The sequence below is a fragment of the Camelus ferus genome, chromosome 12, assembly GCF_009834535.1.
Source record: "Camelus ferus isolate YT-003-E chromosome 12, BCGSAC_Cfer_1.0, whole genome shotgun sequence".
In the NCBI taxonomy this organism is placed as follows: Eukaryota; Metazoa; Chordata; class Mammalia; order Artiodactyla; family Camelidae; genus Camelus; species Camelus ferus.
The window spans coordinates 13961025-13985576 of NC_045707.1; the positions used below are offsets into that span (position 1 = coordinate 13961025).

At 51.3% G+C, this 24552-nt stretch overlaps 1 protein-coding gene across 1 annotated transcript in view; it reads right to left on the reverse strand.

Annotated features, from left to right (window-relative positions):
* Positions 1-11113: 11113 nt before the first annotated feature.
* The window catches only part of VDR (vitamin D receptor), a 55471-nt gene continuing 42032 nt past the window's right edge, over positions 11114-24552 (reverse strand). The window contains 4 exon segments of the mRNA XM_006177649.3: positions 11114-14405; positions 15704-15820; positions 16011-16162; positions 22061-22232. Coding sequence (XP_006177711.1) covers positions 14146-14405; positions 15704-15820; positions 16011-16162; positions 22061-22232 — 701 coding nt within the window. The 3' untranslated portion in view covers positions 11114-14145.

A 24552-nucleotide genomic window follows, 5' to 3' on the forward strand; every position in this document is an offset into this window, starting at 1 on the left:
GGAGAACTTCCCCCATGAACTATTGAGGGAGGAGATCCAAAGCTCTGGGTGGCTCTGGGGGACTCTTTTCCAGGAGTACCTTGTTCACAGGAACAAGCTCCGCAGAGCCACGTGCTAGTTCAGAGGGCCTCATGGAGTCCAGGATGAAAGGGGCTGTCCAGAGAGTGTTGCTTTGCTTTGCCTTGGCTGGGGGATGCTGGCCACTGAGCGTCTGCCCTGTGCTGTCTGGTAGTTGGTGACGTCTGGTTGGAACTTTGGCTGGTGCATATCTACAGTGGGTCTATATCTGTATCTCCATCACTGGAGCCTCTCACCCTGGAGCTGGGAGGGGCTGGACCAGCACCACCCGAGAGAAACAGAATGTGCGCCATGTATGTCACTTTAAATTTCCTAAAAAAAAAGGTAAAACTAAATAGGTGAATTTCACTGTAAGAGTATATTTATTTAACCTAATATATGTAAAACATCCTTCCAGCATGCAATCAAAACAAAAAATTGTTAATGAGACATTTTACATCCTGTTTTCATACTAAGTCTTTGACATCCAGTGTGTCTTTTACACTCGTGGTGCAATTCAGTACTGACTAGCCACGTTTCAGGTGCTCCACAGCACCTGTGTGAACAGCACAGGTTTAGAGGACTGTAGCTTAACCTCCTCTTCAGCCCATCTAGTGCCAGCTGGAGGAGGAGGCCAGTGAGGTCAATGTCAAGGGCTTATTTGCTCTAGGAGGAAGGCCACCCACTTTGGCTTTCAAGCATCTGTCTCTAGACCTGGAACCAGTCCTAGTATCTAGACAAGCAGGGAAACTGAGTCACATCTCCCTATACAACTGGCCTCCTCCTTCTCTTCCCAGCCCTCATCCCCTGAGCTGAAAGATGGTAGCATCTCATTTCCTTCTCAGGTGTGCTAGCCTCTGCGCTCCTCTCTCTCCTTCCAAACACCACTCCAAACCCAGAGGTCCTCAGGCAGCAGGGTTAGGGACTATGGGAGGAGACGCAAAGTTGGAGGGAAATAGAGTCAAGCTGTGGACACGTGGAGTTGAAGTGCTGGTGGGACATTGGGTTGTTGAGTGGACACTTGCTCTCTGGAGCTCAGAAGAGGAGGAAAGGACAAATAAAGAGCTGGGACCATCGGTGAGACATGGAGTTGCTAGTAGGAGTGCATGAGACCACAAGAGCAGGAGAGAAGAGAGGAGAAAGGGGAAGAGGAGGAAACTAGGACGATGGCTAAATACACTTGAGAGAACAAAGGTTTTGAGTGGGCAGAGGGGTGGCCGCGGTGAAGGGAGCTGAGAGGGAGCAGTCCAGAGGTTTAAATGAAGCAAGAGGAAGTGCCACCTCAGAATCCAAGGTGGGGAGAACGTCATGAAGGAGAGATTTGCACTCGATTGCAACTGATGATGTTTTAAAGCCCGTCTTATAGGTAAGAGCTTACATAAACTGGTAGCAAACACTGAAACAGCAGTGAAATAAAGTTCAAAGCCCAGAAACGACTCTTCAGGGAAAGAGGAAAACAGCCAGTAAGCAAAGGTAGAGGAATGTTCGACCTGATCGTCGTCCAAGTAATACCAGTTAAAACAAGATGAAGGCGGCGTAGTTTTCAAACATTAGGGAGAATGTGGTGACGTGTATGTGTTGTTTTTGGTGGTGTCACCTTTTTTGAGGTCAACTTGGCAATATATAGTAAGAGCTAGAAAATGTTTTTACCCTTTGGCTGAATAACCCCACCCAATGTACCCTCAACTAGAATTCGGTAATCAAAATTCAAGGAACGGGAGTGGAATATATGTGTAATAATATTCACCACCACGTTCTTTACCATATGGAAAATTAGAAATAATTTGAACACCTACAATTGGAAAATTGTGAAGCAAATTATCTTTCCACTGAATAGAAAATTATGAAACTGTTAAAAATGTTTATGAATGCATCATAGGAGAATAAAGATTGGTGCATGCTCTTTGATGGCAACTGTATTTTTTAAAAAAAACAAAACAACCTAAGCAGAGAGGAAATACGTGTAACAGGTAATGATTGTGTCCAGTGCTGTGAGTATACACGTTTTTTCAGTCGTTTAATATAACTGTCAACATCGTGAAGAGCGAAGTGAGGATGAGGGTTGACCAGAAGTCTAGACAGGGCTGCAGGGAGGGTACTGGCGGAGGTCTGGAGTTCATTCCTCCAGCAGGTGTATTTCCTGGGCGCCTTCCATGTGCCAGGCCATAGCAGGTATTAGCTTAGCACTCTCCAGATGGAAAAAGCCCAGATTCCCTGTCTGGGTTCCAGGGGGCTCTGTCCACTGGAGGCTCCTGGAGCTCCATTGGCTCCCGTGCCCTGGGCTGGGCCTGGAGGGCCAGCACCCCCGCCCCGCCCCACCCCCGAGGACCGGAGTCAAGAGCAGGCACCGGGGAAAGGGAGCGGCGTGTGTGGGGAGCGGTGGCCCCCGTGGGGTTAGGGGAGGGCTGAGGGGGTCACAGCAGAGCTTAGAGTGTGTGAGTGCAGCTCTGCCCCAGGGGGAGGGGTTGGCAGGCTGTGGTCGGCCACCTGCTGTTTCACAGAGCCCTGAAGGCGACAAGAGATGTGAGTGGGCCATCACCTCCACTGCCCCCCACAGGAACTCTACCTGGGCCCCCACCTACAGGCACCATCCGGCCTGGGCAGCCTCCTGCTCCTCCCCTCAGCTCTGCCGCAACACCGACACACTAGGGCCTTGAAATAACACATCTTTATTTATGCCATCATTTCCACATAATTTGCCTATGATTCATCTGTTGTTAAGAGGCATTAAAGCCTCCAGCCTCAGTTCCCAGGCGCCCACCAGTCCCTGTCCCACCCCTCCCCTTCCCACAGCCTCTTGCCCAGCTCTCACCCCCACCCTGGCACCCCCCAGTCCCAGGGCCTCTTCCTCCACAAGCCCCCCCACCCCTGGTTCCTCCCTATTTGGCAGTTTCTGAGGGAGACAGGGGCTAAGATGGCCCACCTACATCCCCAGCCCAGACCCTGGCCTGATGCCAGCCCTGCTGAGACCCCAGATGACCTCACACCCCAGGAAGAGGGAAGAAGCTTCCTGTAGAAGCAGGAAGCTATGGAACCCCTCTCTGCGACCCCCACCCCCCACTTCCTCAGGCTGGATTTTCCTCATACGTTGAGGGTCCCTCCCTCCCCCTCATTCTGTTTCCGACAGGGCCTAGGTGTAGAGTTTCCACCATGCTGTGTGTGTGTGTGTGTGCGCGTGTGTTCTCATACCCTCATTACCCAGTTTTGGGGACCCCTCCCCCAGCCCCCCACCCCAGGAAATCTAGGTAAGTGGGGGAGCTACAAGGCCGGGGAGGAAGAGGGTGAGGGGCTAGGAGGGGGCTGCTGGGCACCGGGCTGGGGTGGGGGAGCTGCTGTGGTCGGGTTATCTGATGTGAGGAGCCAGGTGTGCTCTGGGGGTGGGGGAAGAGCCGCCTGAGTGAGGCAGAAACTGCAGACGCGGCCAGAGATGCAGAGAGGCCGAAACAAGAAAGACACGGTGGCACTGAATCAAGAGGAAGACTGAGGGGGCCTTGGAGAACTCTCCCCGTCAGACACCAGCTTGCTTCTCCAGCTCTGGAGGCAGTCTGGGGTGGGGGACAGTGTCCTCCTGGCCACCCCATCCTTGGTCTCCCAGCTCCCCCTGCTCCCAGAGAAGCAGGCAGGCTTCCATCCACCACAGGACAGAAGTGGGGTGGCCAGGGGTTGTGTGGAGTGGGTGAGGGTCCAGCCTCATCCGAATCAGGGCAGTTGGAGACAGTTGAGGGTCTGTAATCTCGGTTGGGGGTTGACGGGTGGAGGCTGCTTTGCAAGAGGAGATAATGTGGCAGAGCAGAGCCCTGGCCTGGAACAGGGTGCTGCGGGGCCAGCCTTCCCCCTCCAACTCCCCCTGCTTTGGGTGGCTTGAGCAGGCCTGTGAGCACCTTTGGGGCACCAGCCGGGTCCTTCCTATGAGGTATCCACCATGAGTTCCAACGTCCACCTCCTCCCGTCCTGACCTGGGATGTGTGTATGTTGAGGGGAGGGTGACCGGTGAGAGGGGAGGATTCCCCCAGAGGGTGATGAGAGTGATAATGATGAGGCTAGTAGTTGTCAAGCACTTGCTGCATGCCCAGCACGAGTCTAAATGCTGCCTGCTAACTTAGTTTTCACAGCATCTGTGACATCAGTACCACTGCGGTCTTTGCCTTACGGAAGAGAGACAGAACCAGGACAGATCGCCAGCAGCCCCGCAGCTGGTTTGGATCCCGCTGCCCCTCCATGCTGCTTCGGCTGTTCCCGCCTGCCGCCAGAGATGGGGCCCTGCCTGCGCAGTGCTGTAGGCCGGCCTTTGTGCTGTCATCACGAAGACTCTGTGTCCCATTCGTGGGCGGGGAAACCCAGGCCCAGAGGGCTCAAGTCATTCCCTCAAGGTCACAGATTGTGGAGACACCCAGCATCCAGGACAATGTGCTCTCCTTCACTGCCGTGCCTGCTCCCCTCCAGGTTGGGGGCGGCATGGGTTGTGGGGAGCACCTGGGCGGCCCGTGCCTTTGTGGCTCCCACAGCCTAGCCCCTGCTGGCTGGCATCTGAATGAACTGACAACCAAATAGACCAACAACGAACTGAACGGTCATCTTCCCAGGCCACTGATATCCTGCCCACCGACCGTCCTCCCTCCCCGCCCACCCACTCCTCCACCACCCCAAGGCCTTCCTGTCAACACAGCAGAGGCAGGAGCCCCTTGGGGCGGGGTCCCTATCAGAGAGGAAGTGGGGCTGGCTTCTCTCCCACCCCTTTATCACTTGTTCCCATCCCCGCTTTATCACCCAGGGCTGTTCCACCACCCTCTGCCTGCCACTCGTTGAGGCTCCGGGGTGGAGAGGGGAAGAAATATAAATCAGTGGGAGCTGAGGTGGGGCTGGGGGAAACTGAGGGGATGGCAGGAAGGGGTTTCCCTGGCACTCCGTGCCCCTGCCTTGCTGGCCAAGCTTTTTCTGATGGGCTGCTCGCCCTACCTGGCCGTCCTGGTAGGCAGATGGAGAAACAGGAGCCAGGGGCAGGCATGGCTACGGTCCCCTGCCCTTGCCTCGCCTCGCCTCACCCTTGCCCTATACTGGCTGCCAGAGGTGTTCCCAGGGCTTGAAATTAGATGGGGTTGGGTCAGGGTAGCACATGCCTTTCCAGACGCCCTGCATGATTCTGCGTGCAAGTGAAGAGGGCCGTGGGGAGGCCCCTCAGAGCTGAATAAGTTCTCCCAGGCTGGGCTGCAGGTGACTTCTCCGTCCCTCACCAAAGTGCGGATGCCTAAGGAGAGTTCTGCCCCTGCCTTTCGCTCTCAGCAACCAGAATCTAGGAGAGTATGCCTTTCTTCCCTGAGTCCAACGCAGAATTTGCAGAACAGTCCAGCTCGGAATTTGATACTTGAGACACCCCTTTCCTACATCCCCTATGTTAGATATCCCTGGATCCCTGAGCCTTGGCTCAGATCTGGTCAAATTCTTTAAGAATCTGTTCAGACTTGGGGTGAGACTGTTGGGTCCCAGGGAGAGCGTAGCTGTGGAAGCATTGACAAGTCCCCCAAATTCCTGTGGATGCCGGGTCTTTCCAACCACTCCCGTCCCAGATACTCACTCTCATTACCCACCCCTGCCCTTGCTCCCGGTGAGGTCAGGTCGTGAACAATAGAACCAAAGTACTCTGGTCAGTGCGCTAATGTCAGCCTGCAGGAAGGCATTGTTTTGACTCTGCACATGGTCTGCAGACCTAAATTTTGGGAGCTGCAAGGTCAGGAAGGATGGTCAGAATGTTGGGGAGCAAAACGAGGACTCAAAAGATTTGAGCAGGCTAAGATGTGGGAGAAATCAAATCAGATAAACATGAATAGGGATAAATGTTAAATTCTGCATTTTGGTCCAAAAACCCAACCGTCCACATACAGAATGAGGGAGATGTGGCAGATGCTTTAGGGAGAGGTAGTTAGCATGTGGGTTCTGAAGCCACAGGAACTTAATTTCTCAGTTTCCAAAGTTCAAAGGAAGGTGTTGAAATTTGCATAAGTCTGTTTGCGTTTCACCTTCCAGCCGGGACCGAGCAGAACTTTTTTTAGCTGGACATCTATTGTGAAGATCGGCTCTTTTAGATGCTAACAGAAGTGGGCAGCACATTGCCTGGTACTTGTTCGTTCATTCATGCGTTTATTCAGCTGCATTTGTGGAACCCCTCCTTTGTTCCCATCTACCAGGGAACCCCAAAGGCAAAACAGAAATTTAAAATACACTATAATGTTCACATCGTTCTACAACAGAGTAGGTGCACCGTTCCACCCAGATGGGACAAGGGAGGGTACAGCCTGGTGAAGTTCAGGGGAAGAATTTGTGCATGACGTGAAGCCTGAGCTGGAAATTGAAGGAGCAGTAGGAGTTTGCAGGGTGGGACAGATCAGGCCGAGGAAACAAGGCCTAGAAAGGTGTGTAGTGTGGGTCTTAGAGTGTTGGCTGGGGACCCCTGTGGGTCCCTGAGCCCCAGTTAGGGGATCTGCAAGGTTGAAACTACTCTCATAATAATACTAAGACACTGGCTGCCTTTTTAACCCTCATTCTCTCACTTGGGCACAGAAGCGTCTTTCCAAGTTTCCAGGGTGTGTGATACCCTCACAGACGGAGCGCAGGACCAGTTGTGAGAATCTAGCTGCCTTCTATGAAGCCAGGCATGAAAGAAATTTGCCAAGCTGCCAGACAATACCCTCTCATCAGGAAATTTGTTTTGTTATTTTTAATAAAAGTTGTTATTTATGTTAACTTACAATAGGTTCATGATTGCTACTTTTTAAATTCAAGGATTTTAAAAATTTCTGAGTTTAAATTGCTAACGGGGGGAGGTGCCAAGATGGCAGAGTAGAGAGACTCCCAGCTCACCCTCTCCCACAAATACCCCAAGAATTACATCTACAAACCCACTGAATCGCACAACACACCTACTGAACTCTGGCAGAGTGCCTCTCACTTCAAAATACAGGAGGATTCTCACAAAATCTGATAGACAACAAGTTCATACTGTATAGCACAGGGAACTATATTCAATATCTTGTAGTAACTTATGGTGAAAAAGAATATAAAAACGAATACATGTATGTTCATGTATGACTGAAGCATCATGCTGTACACCAGAAATGGACGCAACATTGTAAACTGACTATACTTCAACTAAAAATGTATATATATACACACATAAAATAAATTTCTAACATAGTAAATATTGATGGATATAACCCACATAAACAAAAGCTCTTTGTAGGAGGGTGTATTTATTTTGAATGGTGTTAACGGGTCCAAAGGCCAGCACATTTGGGAACGGCTGGCGTGGAGGAAGGTGGCCAAGAGCACCATCAGAGCTGCAAGCGGTCGGACACAGCGTGGCTTGAGTCCCACAGTCTGGACAGTGACACGCAATCCCGGAGAGGCCGACAGGCCGCATCCTGGTCGGTTTTGTACCTCGCCAAGGGAGGACGGGTCCAGTAAACGCTGGGGCAAATGAACAGAAACCACAATACAACACATACATGGAGCAAACCTGCTTCTTGCCACTCATGTTGATTTCTGCCTCTCTGGACAGGAGCCACTTCCTTCCAGAGAATACTGACTTTAATTACGGGTCAGTAATCTGTGTGCCATGATGGTGGTGGTGGTGGTCATTGGGGAAGCGAAATTGACAGAGAACGACCATAACTGGAAGAAGCTGAGGACAATTTTAACTAGAGTTCCACGTGTTTCAGATTTCTGTGATTGCCTTCCCATCTCTTTCCCACACTTTTGATTCCAGCGGCCTTTCAACTGGGGCCTTTTTGGCTTATTAAGTTGCACACCTGCCCCCTGGTGGCCTGCATGGCACAATGACACCTTGGACCTGCTCCAGCAGCTACTCATGGAGCAGGAGCCTAGCTCCACAGTATGAGATCTGGGCCAAAGAGATCACCCTGGAGCCAGTCCCAAGAGCCCAGCAAGGATCAGCGGTCAGAGGATGAGAGCGGTGTCAAGTTCCAATGAAAATTTACTTGACCATTCCTCCACTCTGTAACCTAATAATGATGCTGGCCAGCATTTATGAGTCATGGCTACGTCCAGGTACTGCAGTAAGGGCTTTGCACGGATTATATCACAACACACCTAGAAGCAGGCACTAGTATTGTTGCCATTGTACAGATGAAGATTCTGAGGCTCAAAAACATTAAATCACTTGCCTAAGGTTATGCAGGTAGCAAGCGGCAGAGCCAGGACAGGGACCCACCTCTTCTACTTTGTGGCTTCCACTTGTGCTGCTTGGTGATGATCTGTCTGCAAGTCTGTCTTCTCCCACTGGACTGTGTCTTCCTTGGGGTTAGTGACTGTCCTAGTCATCACTGCGTCCTCAGTCCTGAGCCCAGTGTTTGTGCTTGGAGACACTACAAGGACTGTACAATCAGGCTGGACCTCAGAGGGAACCTGGGTCCACATGGAAGATGCTCAGAGGCCCCAGGCACAGTGGCTCAGCCATGGGGACCTTTGGCTAAGGTGTGAGTGTCAGATTCTCCCCTGGCTGTGACTCCAGAGGCAGCGGAAAGCCAGAGGGCAGATTCCTCTCCATCCTTTTGGGTCCCTGGCATCAGGAGAGATCATCACCACCAGGTGCCTGCAGTAGCAGGGACTCAGCCTTGCAGGACCCTGGGCACCTCCAGAGAGACAGGGAAAGGCAGGAGTGGGAGATGGAGGGAGAGGGGGAGAGAGCCGCCAGGCAACTAGCTCAAACCAGTCCCTGTGGGGCAGTAGCACCACCTAGTGGTGAAGCTCAGGATGATTTTGGAAAGAAAACATCAGATAGTCCATAGCTGGGGAGAGGCTGGAATACCGCACCCCGGGTGTTAGGGTATTTCCCCCTCCTTTGAGTCAAAGAGAAGGGCCTGGAAGCCTCTGGTCCCTCCCGAAGGGGTCAAAGTTGTACAAGATGTGAAGAAACACCCCTAGTCCTACCTGCCCTTGGCCGTCACACTCTTTTCCTGGTGACAGCCTGCATCCAATGACTAGCTGATGCAGGGATGGAAAAGCTGGCTGCTCCGCCTCAGCTTTGCAGCCCAGATTCTCCCTCTACCCAATCCCACTTTCTTCCCTGCCGCCAAAGCTGGTGATCTCGAGACCTCTCCCCAGTAAACTCCCTGCACTTCAATCTACGTTTCAGATTTGGCTTCCCCCCGAACCGGACTTGCAACACTATCTTCTGTATCATGTGTGCCAGTCTGAGTGCTGAGATTCAGGGCAGCTGTCTGCAGCAGCGCCCACCCCCCCAGCCCCCTGCCCCCGCCCCCAGCCCCCGCTCCACACGCTGCTGTGCTTCCTGGTCAGCTGGAGCACAGACCCGGCCAGGAGCCTCACGGCTTCTTGCCCACAGTGAGGGCTAGCTGGCATGAAGAGGCATCCCCTTGGCCATACTGGGAGTGCCAGATGTCACTCATCACTCTTGTCCCCTGCAGGGCCATGGGGCAGGTGGACAGACCCAAGGTTCCTAGATAACCTCCAGGGATCCCCAGTAGAAGCTGGAGACCCTGACCTGAGGGCTCTGGCCGCTCCAGGCAGGCCCTGTCTGCTTGTCCCAGGGCTGGAGGAGTCAGTTATTTCCCAGCACAGTGCCGACCTGTTTATACCACATAAAGCTCTGGGCCTGTCAACCCCGTGACCCGGGAGATGTTTCTTCTGTATGCCTCTGTTGGGAAGCAGACCTGTTCACAGCAGTTGGCTGCAACATTACTTGATGTAAAAGGGAGGATGTTCCCTGAATATCTTCTATATGATGTCAAACGCTCAGCGGCTGTCTACCCAATACAGCAACAGACGTGCATCGTCCACGATTAGTGCCAGGTGGGAACGCATGGTGTAGACCGACACTGTCCAACAACACTTTCTGCAGTGAGGGGAATGTTCCCAAACCGTCCATTACTGTAGCCCCTGGGATGGTGAGCACTGAAAATGTGGCTCGTGCAGCTGAAGAGCGAAATACTTACTTTTGTTTAATTTTAATGAATTGTAATTGAAATCCACATCCAGCTACCTTATTGAACAGCCCAGATGTAGACCCAAGGCTTGGAACGTGAAAACTCAAATCACTTTCTTCTGACTGTGTGCATTCCTCTCTGTTTACCTGGAAATGTGTATTGTCACACACAGCCTTGGAGATGCGTTGTTCCTCCGGATCATCTGTAAAAATGCTAAGCAAGAGTTTCTAATTCTCCTGCCAGAGACATGCCCGTTGAGTTCCTTTCTCTAAGTCCATTAATTTTCCTTGACAAAATAGCCCTCAAGCCCCATCCCCAATTCTTCTGTTCCCATCCCATCCCCCAGTGACACATTTGGTTTGAAATCTTTTCAGATGCTTCTGGAAATTAAAAGTAAATCCCATCCAGAGGTTCCTGGACCAATTTATCCTAAGTTACTACACTAGATAGGTTTTCCCTGAGTGATTTCCCTTACAGATGACCGTGTTGTGTCTTTAGTTAGTTATTTTTGCTTGTGTGTTTAGCGAAGCTGCTTTTTGCCATAAATCCCATTTCTTTGGGAAATGGAGCAGGTACGTAGACTCCTCTGGGCCATTTGGGAGTCCTGTATATCCACAGAAGTGATTTGTAATTCTCCAAGTCATGGGCACAGCATTTCAAAATACAAGACACATTTCTGTCAGTGGTTACCTGGTCTCTATTCTTGAGCTTCTCTGGAAAGAGCCACCATGAATTGGACCCCACATGTGTGACTGAATGCTTCCTGAGAGAAGAGCACTGTTGAATCTAGCACGTCCAATCTCTCTGTCCCCAAGGCCTCCTTTCAGAATGGAATCTCCCTTGCATCCCCTTTAATAGGGAGCTGGCATGATTATCTGCAGGGAGTGGTGTCGTGTAGCAATTAACTAATGGCTTCTGCAGCCAGCTGCCCAGGGTTCAAACCCCATCTCTCACTTACCAGCAGTGTGGCTTTGGGCAAGCTCTCCCCTCTGTTAAATGGGGGTAATAGTAGTCCATCTCCCCTCGGGTCCTCATAAGGCTAAGGCAGTTGGTTTGCATAAAGCATTTATTTACAGCAGTACGTGCCACAAAGTAAGTGCTGTGTAAGTGGGAGCCATCTTTATTACCATCAGCAAAGCTTTCTTCATTGGTTTATTTGACAAATTTCTGGCAAACGTTTTTTCTCTTTGGAAATCACTCAGGAGGCACTCTTCAAAGCCGTCTTGGCTGTTTTATCCCCAGCTTTCACCAGCTCTGTTGTGTGTTCTAAGCCTCCCCGTTGGCCCCACTTGGATTCTCTTACTGGCTCCAGTTAGCCAGAGAAGGGCTTCCTAGCTCCTGGAATCTTGTTTCTTTGGCCTTTGGGTGCACGCTTTCCTGGGTTTCCAATAATATACTTCAAAAGTTTGGGATTTATAAAAGTCCACTTTCATATTCCCTTATTCTAAAGCAGAATAGATGGTAACATTTTCTCCCAGTTCAGCCCCATGAAACCTCACTTTTTCTCTTTTCTCTTCCTCCCAGCTTCTAGACTTCCTTTTGGGACTGGACTGGGCTGTTGTGGGCCCCAGGGCTGAGGAACTGGTATTCTCAGGGGTTCTCTCGGGTTCCCTGGAGAAGGCGGGGCCAGAGGAGAGCCAGGGAGGAGGAGACGTTACAAAGACAGATGCACTTTATTGGTAAGGCAACAGCATTATACAGGGCTGAGGCAGAGAGCCCGTCCAGCCAGGGCCACATCGGGGTGGGGGTCTAATTCACATTGAGACACGGGCTGAGGTGTCCTTTCTCCTCCTCCTGATGGGTCAGTGGTGTGACAACTCAGGGAAGCAAGGCAGGGGTCTGGGATCTAGACCTGCTCTGTCTAACACCCAGGGTTTCCCCCAAGGGACGAGGTCAGCCCCCAGGGGAACGGGACGTGGGGTCTGAGCTCAAGCATGGTGTAGTGAAAAGAACACTGGACTGTAGGTCCGAAGTCCAGCCCAGTCCTGGTGCTGCTTCTGACTCATTACACGAGCTTGGGGGGGGGGGTCACACCCTCCTCTCAGCATCAGTTTTCTTTAATGAGGGAGTTGAACTAGGCTAGCAATTTTCAAGCCTTTTCTTCTGCTGACTAGCAGCTGGACCAGCATGTTCTGCAGCCAGTCAAGTCACAAAGGACTCTCCCTCATTTGCAAAACAACTACAATTAATGTGTAGAATTTCACCATGGAAGTTCCCCCTCCCATAAATATCTCTTAATCAGTGGTGCTTATTACCCGCTATGTTAGAATGTGGTACCAAACAGAGTCTGATTCTGAAGACGACTCCTGTGTAAGAGACGTAAGCCGGAGTCTGAGGACGGTGTTCTGCCACAGGGAACGCAGCTGTCAGTGTCTGTCCCCAGAAGAAACACTGGCCAGGCAGACACTGGCTGCAGGGGTAAGTCGGTTTGCTGCCGGGTTTTCAGAGAACAGCAGGTGCAGGTGGAGGGGTGCCTACTGACATCAGCTCCTCCCTGCTGAGACAGCACATGTGGCCGTGCTCCCCTGACTCTAGTCACAATCTGAAGGACCCTCTGTGACTCCTGGAAGAACCAGCTCTCCTCCGCTCCCACATGCCTGCAACCCACCCCTCCAAGGAACCCCAGCTGGGTAAATGGGCCATGAGTCTCCACCTCCTGAGATGCTCTGGATACAGGGAGAATATGGAGTTTGAAGCTCTGTGCTCCCACCCTGCTCTGCCTCCCAGGCCCTTTCTGTCGTCTCGCTGACTAGTCACCAGGCCAACCCACTCCCTCCACTCACTCCCAAGGTGCTGGGGCACTGGCTCCTGCTTCCCTCGGGGGACAGCAGTCTTGGAAGCAGACTGAGGTGAGCAGGGAGGGCGTGGCTTGGGCTGCTGGAGTCTGGAAATTCCTCTCCCCCATCCCACCCTACCCGATGGGAAAGATGAGGCCCCTGCTGGTAAGCAGAGCAACACTGCTTTTCCAGACAGTTGTGGGGGGTGGGGGGTGGGACAGGGGGCTGATCTCTGGGTCACCATCCATGGCCATCCCAGGGTGAGGCCTCTCCAGTGCCCACAGCCTCTGCACAAGGACACGGGCTCTGGAGCCTGCAGCTGGTTCCCTCTTAGGGGTTGGAGGTAAGGCACTGGCAGGGTGAGGATGAGGATGGTGCCTGGGATTCTCTGAAACCTGGGGGCCATTCAATCGTGCTACATGGATGATTGGAGGTCGGTCAACCCCTTTAATCCAGGCTGAGGAGCCACAGGCTTGGTGACAGGTCAGGTGTGGCCTCCATCTGCTACTCTGCTGTGAAGCTCTGGGTTTTCCTGTCCCCCTACTGCCTGGGCCTTGACTTCTTCCCCCCTCAGCTTCTCAATGGCTGGGTTCTGGCCAGTGGCCCCAGCCATGGGGAGAAAGCCCATCTTACCATAGCTACTTCCGGGGAGAATGTTACCATGGTGATGGGATGAAGATGGGCACCAAGTGCCTTTTGGCCAGCAGAGGTGGATGAGGGGGAGTTGTGACCTGAGTCACCTTGGTTTTGGTCACCCTTGGCAGTGACAGTCCTAGACAGGCCAGGGCAGGGAGGCAGAGCGAGAAGGCCCGCCCCATCGTGGCACACTGACCCAGGACAGAGCAGCACGGACCGGCAGCAGAGTCAGATAGGGGTTGCGGGTCAGTATTCAACGTGGGTGGGGTGGAGGAAGGGCGAGCCCACCAGGTTCCAGACATGTGGGCCTGGAGCAGAGGGGAGGTACAGGTATCTCTGTCCCTGAGGAATGGGTATGTTTCTCCTGCCTGCCTGTTCCCTCAGCACCAGCCAGCGGCCACTTCTGGAGTGGTGGGGGCATCCCTGGGCAAGGACCCGCCTTCAGCCTCTGCCCTCTGCTCCCACTTGAGTTTCTTTGTCAAATAAACAGCAACTCATCAGGACTGAGGTCTCAAGGGACTGGGAGCAGCCTGTGGCCTGCAGGTACGGGGGACCTGGTGTTAGGTCGGGCAGGAGAGAGGATGGGCCGGGCGGGGAGGGGAGTCTGGAGAGGAGGGGCTGAGCTCCAGAAGGGGTGGGAGGGGCTGCTGGCCCAGGCCTGGGCACGCAGCACTGGAGAGGCAGCCCCACCCAGGCGTCACTGCGGGCTACCCTAGTCAAGAGATCTCGTTCCCGAACACCTCGAGCACAAGGGGCGTGAGCTTCATGCTGGACTCAGGCTGGAAGGAGAGGCAGCGGTACTGCTTGGAGTGCTCCTCGTTCAGGCTGCGCAGGTCAGCTAGCTTCTGGATCATCTTGGCATAGAGCAGGTGGCTGCCCGGGGGCGGGTGGCGGCAGCGGATGTAGGTCTGCAGCGTATTCGATAGGCGGTCCTGGATGGCCTCGACCAGTGCAGCATCCTGCACCCCGGGACGGTCTGTAGGCAGAGAGGCGGGGGAAGGAGGCACAGGGGCTTGGAGCCAGGTCCCTTCCTGTCCAACCGTCCAATCTCCCCTGACCTCTTGGACCACACACACAGACACCCAGCATTAGCATCCTCCTAGGTCACCCCTGGACAGCTGCTGACCCATGACACCACAGTCCTCCCCAACCCCTCAGCCACTTCCCATTGCATTTAGGAGCTAGTCTCAGTCCACTCTCGGGCCATCTGGCCCTGTTCCCCCTCGTCTCCTTCCATCTCTATGCACCATCTTTCATCAGGGTCCCAGTGACCCATGCCCTCTGGCCTTCACAGTTGTGTTCCCTCTGCCCAGAACTCAGCTCTTCCACTCTTACTTGACTCTTACTGAGCCTTTGGGTAACAGCTTAAAGGACCTTCCTCAAGACGACCACTCCTGATGCCCGTACCTCCATGCCCCAGACCACATCAGGGTCCTAGTGTCTGTTTCACCCTCTGTAGCCTCACGTGCTTCTTTATTTTTAAAACTCTCATCACACTAGGAGTTGGTTGTTAAATAGCATGTGTTTAATGTCTCCTTCTACACTTGTTGGGGGAGAAGTCTGTCCTGCTTGCTGCTCAGTCTCTATGCCCAGCACAGGGCCTGGGACCTGCCAGGAGCCCAATAAATCACTGACGAGTGAATGAGTGAGTGAATGCCCACTGGGCAGTGGTAGGGGTGCCCATGTGCTTTCGCTGGGCCCCCAGCTCAAGAAAGTATCCCTGGATAGAGGCCACTGGTACCACCCTCTTTGAGACTCATCAGCAATCTCACATCCCCAAGGACTGCAAGAACTTCCTCCTCAGCCTCTCTCCCTCTTCCCACCCCAAATAGACAGCAGAGCTTAAGGGTCACAGCACCCTGGCTCCAGAATCACTCAGCTAAACTGTCTAGCAGGCCAGATGTCAGGCCACAGAACCATGTCAGGCCCCAGGGTTTTGTGCCCTGTCCCCAGGGAATCTCAAATGTCAGGAGAGGTCAGTCCAGCTCACATAAGAGCAGAGCCTGAGTATCAGGATCGGGCCAGGCACGCTGGGAGGAGGGGTAATGCCGGTGGTGGCCACGCTTGTGGCCTGGGAAACCCCACTCATCTGCTTTCTCAGAATTCCACCCAGGAATCACCAAGGGTCTCGCCAGGACAAGGCCAAGGGCAGTGAGGGAACCCTCAACATCCACACACCGCACAGGCGGTGCAGACCCAGCAAGGTGGGTGTTTCCCCGCTGGCCCTCTGGGGCTTCACCCTTCCTGGTCCCCGAGCTCCTCACTGCTAGGTACCTGGGGAGACAATGCAGATGGCCATGAGCAGGACGTGCTCCTCCTCGTGCAAGTTCAGCTTCTTCAGCCCCACCTGGAACTTGATGAGGGGCTCGATCAGCTCCAGGCTGTGTCCAGCTGTGGGAAGGAATGGCCAGCTGCTGAGGGCAGGACCGAGGAGCCACCCATCCCACCCCACGTCCAGCCCGACCCTCGCCCGCCTGCCCGTCTGTCCCTGTTGCTGCTTGGCTCCCTCTGATGTGCCCTACGGGGCTGTGACCCCAGGAGGGGTGGAGCTGGGGCGGATAGGGGCAGAGAGCAGACGTACCCCTTGTCACGTCACTGACGTGGTACTTGTAGTCTTGGCTGCCGCAGGTCCAGGTCATGTCGTCCATGGTGAAGGACTGGTTGGAGCGCAGCATGATGACCTCAATGGCACTTGACTTCAGCAGCACGATCTGGTCCTCGGGGGTGAGGTCTCTGTCAGAGAGGGAAGGGGCAGAGGTCAGGTGACTGGTCAAGACCGTCATGCCGTGCAAGTCAGTGCAGTGTTTTGACAGGGATGCACCTGCCAGGGGACCAGCATGTGCCCTGAGTCCTCCTCCTCCGAGGAGCTAGCAGCCTGGTTGGAAAGAACCAGAGTGTTTCTGGAGGGAGAACAACTTGACAACTCAGGACTGACCAAATGCCAACTGGAGTAGCTCAGCTCCTAAGACAGGGAAAACCCAGTGACTTGCCAGGGTCTCCCAGGTCTAAGAAGCCATGGCTCTTCTAGGGTCAGGAAAACAAAGCCTGAGGAAGCTTGCAGGGTCAAGGCATGAGTATGGCTGTCTGCAAAAGGCATGGCCAGGGTCATCCTCAATGGCCCCCCTGCTTTCTTTCCCTCTCCCTCCTCCTGTCCTCCAGTCCTTTCCGGTGGTGGAGCTCAGCCAGCTGTCTCTCCGGGACATCTCTGAACCCCATCTCCCCTCCCACCGGGCTGCTCTGGTTCAGAGCATCCATTTCAGGTGCCTCTCACTAGAACCCCAGAGTCAAGTCTCTCAGGTCTCTCTTTCACCTTTCTTACTGCTGCTGCAGGGAAGTGTCATTCCTGTGATGGGAAATCCTTACTGACTATCCAACATCCCAGGCTCAAGCCCAGCCTCCATAACTTGGCCCCAGCCCGTCCATCCGGCCGCCTCTCCATCGCAGACTCCACCCACCCTCCCTTGTAACACTCTGCAGTCAGATGCTGTGTGTTCTCACGCCTGCCTGCCTTTGAACAGGGGACAGCTCCAACTTAGAGCACCCACCTTCTTCTGCCCCACTTCGTCTTTCTGGTCCTGAATCCAGTGAGGTCTCCCTGGGATCCCTCCGCCCTCAGATTCTCTTCCTAGACTTGGAGCCAGTCCTTGACGACCTGCGGCACATTGCTTGTGCTCCTATCTGGCCCTGTCCCCTTCACCTCTGTCCTTTATATGCTTGTCTCTGGCCCTTAACTGTAAGCTGCTCAAGGGCCAGCACCACCCCTTAAGTACTTTAGTGTCACCCTCACACTGATCATTGAGCCCTGAGCACGAGAAGAGGGCCACTAATTATGTGCTGATTAGTCAAGAGGCTAATGCCTAGTTCCACTATTCTGAGTCACGAGCTGGGCTTGTCTGAACAATGACAAGGGAAAAGCAGGGCTCACAGAACAAATTGCTCCCAGGTTTTCCTCCCTTTCTCTTTCTGACTGTATGCACATTTCCTCCTGGATATCCTGTCGATGGGCTATCATCCTCTCTGGCTATACTTTGGGGGTTTTTTTGTTTGTTTTCTTTAAAAAAAATTTTTTGGGGGTGGGAGGTTTATTTATTTATTTATTTTAATGGAGGTACTGGGGACTGAACCTAGGACCTTGTGCGTGCTAAGCACGCACTCTCCCGCTGAGCTATACCCTCCCCCCTCTGTGGCTGCACTTTGGAATGTAAAGAGGTAGGAAATGGAATTAACTGATGAGAGTCCTGTATCAACAGGTGATGGATGAGGAGGCGTGAAAAAGCTTGCATGATAAGGATGGCCACCAAAGGACCTGCACCGAAGGAAAAACACAAAGTGCTGGAGTTGGAAGGCCCCTCTTAGAGGTAATGTGGTCCATTTCCTTCCTCAGCATTCCTGACAGATGGCTCTCACACAGCCTCTGCAGGACTCCCCCAGTGCCAGGGAGCTCCCAGCCTCCGGATACAGCCATGAGGTGCTTGGCTCTTGGGTTATTCACCTCTTCTTCCATTGAGCTGTCACCCACATGATGACACACTCATCCAATCCTTGTAGTCTGTGCTCTCAAGGAACACAGAACCAGACTTCTCCATTAGCCACGGGACATCCCTTTAACCATTTAAAGAAAGCTACCATGTCTCCCTTGTGTCTTCTCTGGAATAAATAGCCCTGAGGTCATGGCATCTAGACCATCTTTGTCACCTTTCTCTGGCTGTTCAATCCATATTTAGAAAATAAAAATGAACACCACCTTCATTTGAGTTTTAATTCATTATCTAAGTAAGACATGTTCATTAGTAGATCTTTGGAAAATACAGCAAAAAATATAAAAGCAAATAAAAATGGCTCATAACCACAATGGATATTTTGGTTTACTTCCTCCCTCTTTGTTTTCTATGCAAATATCTCTTTTTTCAACACACACCAGGTCATAGTAATTCTGTGTCCCACTTCCTAGGTCAGTTCATTGGGGTTGCATCATGTTATATCAATGTACTATAAGTTAATTAATCAGTCTCCCACCCACCTATTTTTTGGGTATTTTGGTTGCTTCTAAGTTTACTATTACAAGTAATTCTGTGAGGCATATCTTTGTACATAACCTTGTGCTCAATGGCCCACTCAAAATGATGTCCAGGAGTGAACCAACATCCCATAGGTACCTGGCCAGAGAGATTTCTGCAGGACCACTGCCTATTATGATGCACACATACTACTTCTATGAAAGCAAACCCAGAATGACCTCAAATTACCACCCACAGCTTGGAAATACAGGGACTTTCTAAGTGCAGCTCTCAGCCAGCCAGAACTGGGAGTGGTGGTGGGTGGGGGTAGAGGTGGAGATAAAGGGGAAACCAGTAAGAGACCTCGTTCCTGCTGTGATGGGCACCAGCTTGGGCCCTGGGCCTCCTCCATGGACCTGGGCAATATTTACACCCTGGTCAGATTCCACCCCTGCGGCCACTTCTGGGCACTTGCGATGTGCCCTGGAAATGTGTTGCTGCCTTGCCTGCCACGCCCCTCCCCCACCAACGCAGGGTCCAGCCCCTCCCTGCCTGCATTCCCAAAGTGCCTTTAAAAGGTCTCTCCCACGGCCCTGCATCTTCACCACAGCTGTTCACACTTCTATCTCTTCCATCAGACACGGAACCTCTGGAGGCCAGGGACTGTGTTCTAGGCATCTTTTATCCCTCATAGTTTATATAAGAAAGCTGATTGCTGGATTGATGAACACGCAAAGATAGAAGGAAGGACATAGGAGGAAGGGGCACTATGACCCCAGGTCTTTGACCAGGAAGGAGCCCCTGGGATGGAAACAGCAGTGAGGTTGAAGGCATGTAGCCCAGAGGGCTGGGCTCCAACTGACTGGGCCTGGTCCCTCATGCACCTCTCTGGGCGGTGAAACCTGTGGTCCTTGGCGCTCAGATCCAACACTGCTCCTGGCCACTTAGTTGCTGCTCCTGACACCGCTTCTCCCATGCACTTCTTTTGCAGGGCTGAGGGCGGGAGATGTGTAGGGTACAGACTGAGAGGCGGAGGGAGGGCAGGCGGGAGGCAGGAGCAGGGCCAGGGCCACACCACAGGGCAGTTCACACCCAGCACAGCCCTCCCAGTCCCGCCCCACTTCGGCCTGGTGCCCGCCCTGGAGTCTCATCCTGTACACTCCCCCCAGCTCACCCACACGGAAGTCTCATCCTGCCCTCCCCACACCCTCCACCCCTCCCTACGGGCCCCGAGTTCAAAGCCACCAGGGACGCAGCCACTGTTCTTTCACTTCTTGGAAAAACAGAACCTCTAAGTGCAGAAACTGGCAGAACCAGGGAGCTGCTGGGCTGACCCTGCCTGGGTCCTCTGGGAGCCCAGGCTCTGGCACAGGCACGGCGTCAGCTCCATCCGGTCACAGGGAGCATCCGCTCCATTTTTACTGGAAAACATTCCACCTTGGGACTTCTCAAGTCACGCCAAAGAGAGAAGTCCTGATTAAATCGGGATCGATTTTGCCTCAGTAGCTGGGAGGCTCCGGGACCTGCTCATCTACAGCTCATTTTGGCCATGACTACAGGGCTAGACCAGGGGACTCTGGAGAATGAGGTTTGAAAGGGAAGGGATCGGGGAGACTTCAGCTCATCCTTGGGGAGAGGAATCAAAGACAGGTAGTGCTCACTGTGCCCGGGGATGGGGACCAAGAGAAAAGCTGGCGCTCAGGTTGCTTAGCAGAGGGGGCTGCATTGGGGTAGTCTGGTTAAATGACTACCTTTCTTTTTAGGACAGTTTTCCCACATCTGCCATCCCAGCCACCACTTAGAAGCACCAAACCTTAGCCTCTAGACAAGGCTTTGGGTGTCCTCTGGTGCAACTCCTCACTAGGCAAGGAAGCATGGACCCTGTGTAGACGAGGACTGCTCCTCCTGGAATTATGGTGGGAGCCGCCTGCTCCAGTATATCCACCGGCACCTTGAAGTGTTTTTTTCCTCTAGCTGTTTATACACAACAAGACTTTGGAAAGCATGTAATCTGCAAACCATGAAGAGTGGAGGAGGGAGTTGGAACTTGTGCTAAGCGGAATGTGTCATCAGTTCCAAGGAAAGGCTCTGGAGGGTAAATCCCAGGCCCAGTGTGATGCTGCCCTCACAGGTAACACCTGTTCTGCCTGCTGGAGTGGCCTTTACTGCTTTTGCTGCAACCAAAATGTGCGATGCCGTAAGACTGCTTCAGTGCCGTTTGATGTTTTTCTCTTTTCTCTACAATTTTCACATTAATTCCAGGAAAGAGCATTGGCAGACTCCTGAGATTTGAGTTGGTGCAAGGCATGAAATAACACAGAGTAGGTTGTTTCAGGATAGAAACAAACTGGGAAGTGCTAGTGTTAGCTCTGTGAATTACCATTATCTTGCTGGCAATGCAGCAATTTAGACAGTAGCTGTTGGCTTCCCAACACAGGAAAGATTCACAAAACAATAAATGGCACCTTGTATTAGTTTCCATCCAGAGTTGGCCAAAATCTGGTCATTTTCCAGCTCCCAGTATTCTAGCTCTGACTCTGAGCATCAGTATGGAGGAAGCCCCTTCTGCTGCAACTGCAACTATTGCTACTACTTGAAATGATGAGAATATTGCTTGATATTAGTTTCTTTCCATTTCTCAATCACATTGTATATGTATTTTATGACAATGTTCCAAATGCACTTTTAGAAAAAATGAGGATATAAATATACGTAAATATAGGTATAACTGCCTCCCAGCATATCTACTAAAGGTGTCAATGTTTAGGTATTTTTAAGAATATTTAACACTGCATGGCTATTTAATGCCATTATTACCAAAACAGTAAAACATTTGAATAAATGAATGAAGTTTGTATGAATGAATCCGTAAGGGAAGCTCTCTACTCCAGTAGAACTCCTTATACTTATCTACGTTGGCAGAAAGATCTCAGTATGAGTAGGAAATTGCTTTGAGTGAAGGGTAAATTGGGTGAAGGATGCCCATGTTATGGGTGCCAGTGAGTCTGCCTCCTTCTAGAATTCCTAAATTACTGCACAAGTCTTCGTGCCCAACCCTCTCATCTCTCTTATCACTTCATCCTGGTTTCAGAATCGGGTGTGGAGGATTCATGTAGGTTTGACTCACAGGGATAACAGGAGGGTGACAACCAAGCCTGCTGGAGTGGACACAGCAGTGAGTTCTAGACCTGGGTCCAACACACTGGCTCCAACACTAGAAATCCTGGTGTTGGCCACTGAACCCCAATGGGCTTCTGTTCCATCTTCTAGGGAGAGAAAGGGATGGATAGCTCTCCGGTGCTGGCCTGCCAAGTAACACTGGACGGGCTGCCCTTCTTGTTTTTTGTTTTTTTAATTAAAAAAGATAATTTTTTTTTTTTGTGGTGGGAGGTAATTAGGTCTATTTATTTATTTATTTTTAGAGGAGGTGCTGGGGATTGAACCCAGGACCTCATGCATGGGCTGCCCTTCTTAAATACAGATTCCTGGACCTAGCCCAGAGACTCTGACTTGGGAGGTGAAGGGTAGGGTTTGAAGCTGTATTTGGGAAGCAGGGATTGGTGATCTCTGACCCGTCTTCCGGCTCAGTCTAGGGTTCTGCCTCTGCCCCGGGGGTGCCCCAGAAGCTCCTTACCTGAACCCTGGGATCATCTTGGCAAAGCCAATGACCTTTTGGATGCTGTAACTGACCAGATCAGCCAAGTGGGGCAGCATGGAGAGCTGGGATAGGTCCAGGGTCATGGAAGGGTCATTGGAGTCATCTTCATTCAGATCCAGGTTGGAGAAGCTGGCTGGCTCCATCATCTCTGGGGAAGGATGAGGGAAGAGAAGGAATGACTTGAGCCAGGTTTGCTCCTGCTGGGTCCTGTGAGGACCCCCTGCACCCTGGCAGCAGGGCCAGCTGGGAATCCCACAGTGACCCCCTCCCTCCAAGGTCACTTCAGCCTTCCCTTGATGGTTCCCCGTGTCTTCCCCCAGCAGAGTAGGGCAGGAAAAGCAAAGCTTAGAGGCACACCGAGATACGAGACTTCTTCAAACTGTGATTTTACATGTTGTTCCTCATGATCTCAAATTAAAGATGAATTCGGAACCAATAAACTTGTGGAAAACAATGTTCAACCTCATTGATTATCAAAGAACTGCCAATCAAGTAGAACATCTGCTTTTCACCCACAAACTAGAAACAAGTACATTCAAATGTTGACACCAGTATTTGTAAAGATGCAGAGAATTAGGCAATCATTGTGCAGTGCTGGGGTGCTAAGGGAGGCATACATTTGTGCAAGCAATCTAGAAAGATATTTGACCATGAGGGTCAAAACCCTACAGTTATATACACTCTATGACCAGTGATCCTACCGCCATGAATTCAGCATAAGGAAAAATTCAGAATAAGTGCAAATATTTAACCACAAGCATACTGTTACCTTAATAAAAAGCTGGGGGGAAATCTGGATATCCAGTGACAGGGAATTTGGACATGTTATTGGACATGATACCCCAGAATACTAAGAAGCCTTTAAAAATGATGTTCTAGGTGTGTACTGAATGGCATGAAAATATGATACAACATACTATTAAGGGAAAAAAGCAAGTTACAGACTGCATATGGCACAATTCCACTTCTGAATGTATATATGTGTTTAAAAAAATTGGGGAAAAGATACATCAGAGTGTTGACAGTGATTATCTTTGGATGGTAGGATTAAAGATTATGTATTATATATAATTTTGTTTATATTGTCTGAATGTATACAATGAATATGTATTACTTTTGTATAATAATTTAAAAAAATTAAACATAACTCGTTTGAATTTTTTTTTGGTGGGGGGGAGGGAGGTAATTAGGTTTATTCATTTATTTATTTTTTTTGGAGGAGGTACTGGGGATTGAACCCAGGACCTTGTGCATGCCAGGCATGCACTCTACCACTTGAGCTATACTCTCCCCCCAGCTGGTTTGAATTTTTAAATAAATGTATGCTATACTGAACATACCATGGGGGGGTGTTGAGCACTCGAAATTAATTAACCCATGAGAGGGAATCAAAACTGCTAAATAATATAAAATTATTATTAAAAGTTGAAGTACAGACCAATGTATAACATGCAGATTGACCCTCATTGATACAAATAAGCATAGCATCAAGAAAAAAGAGGAGGACAGGGAGCAGAGTAAGTTAACCTGGGGGGGCAGGGGTGGTTCCTGAAAGGGTAACTATGAGAGGGGCTCAGAGGATCCATTATCCGTGCAGTGGTCAGTGCTGGTGGGTGGACACAACAACCAGCTCCACTGTTATCTTGGTCTAGTTGGCACAAGGACCCCTCCCATCTACTCTGGATCTGGACACAGATCCCTCAATAAGTCTGGAAGTACCATATCTGAGGGTTCTAGTTCCCTAGAGAGAAGGGGGCTTTTCCATCCCTATTCTACAGGTTCCAAGCAGAGGGCACCAGGTTGGGTGAGAGGTAGAGGGATGAAGGCAAGGCCAGGGGGATGATGAGGCAGGAGGATGAAGAGAAAGATAGAAAAGAACCATAAGAAGAAAGTAAGGATTGGGGGGAGGGTATAGCTCAATTGGTAGAGCTCATGCTTAGCATGCACAAGGTTCTGGGTTCAATCCACAGTACCTCCATCAGGTAAGTAAATAAACAAAACTAATTACTTCCCTCAAAAAAAAAAAAAAAAAAAAAGAAGAAGAAGAAGAAGGATGAACTGGACGACACAGGCCCTCTGGGGCCATAGTGTCCCCATCCCCTGGGCTTGAGGGTAAGGTGGGCTGTAGTGGGACCCCCATCTTCTCCTTCTATGTCAAAATTCACCTTCCAAAGACTCAGACCCTGATGACTGTAGCTAACAACACTATATTTGAAAATTGCTAAGAGAGTAGATCTTAAAGACTATCACAGGGGACAAAAATCTTTGTAAACCTGTGAGGTTAACTAAACTTATTGTGGCAATCATTTTGCAAAATATACATATATCAAATCATATTGTGTACTTTAAACTTATACAATGTTATATGTCAATTATATCTCAATAAAACTGAAAAGGAAAAAACCAACCAACCAAACAAACAAAAAACCCCAAGGGCCCAGGCTCAAAATATCATTTCAAGGAACCAG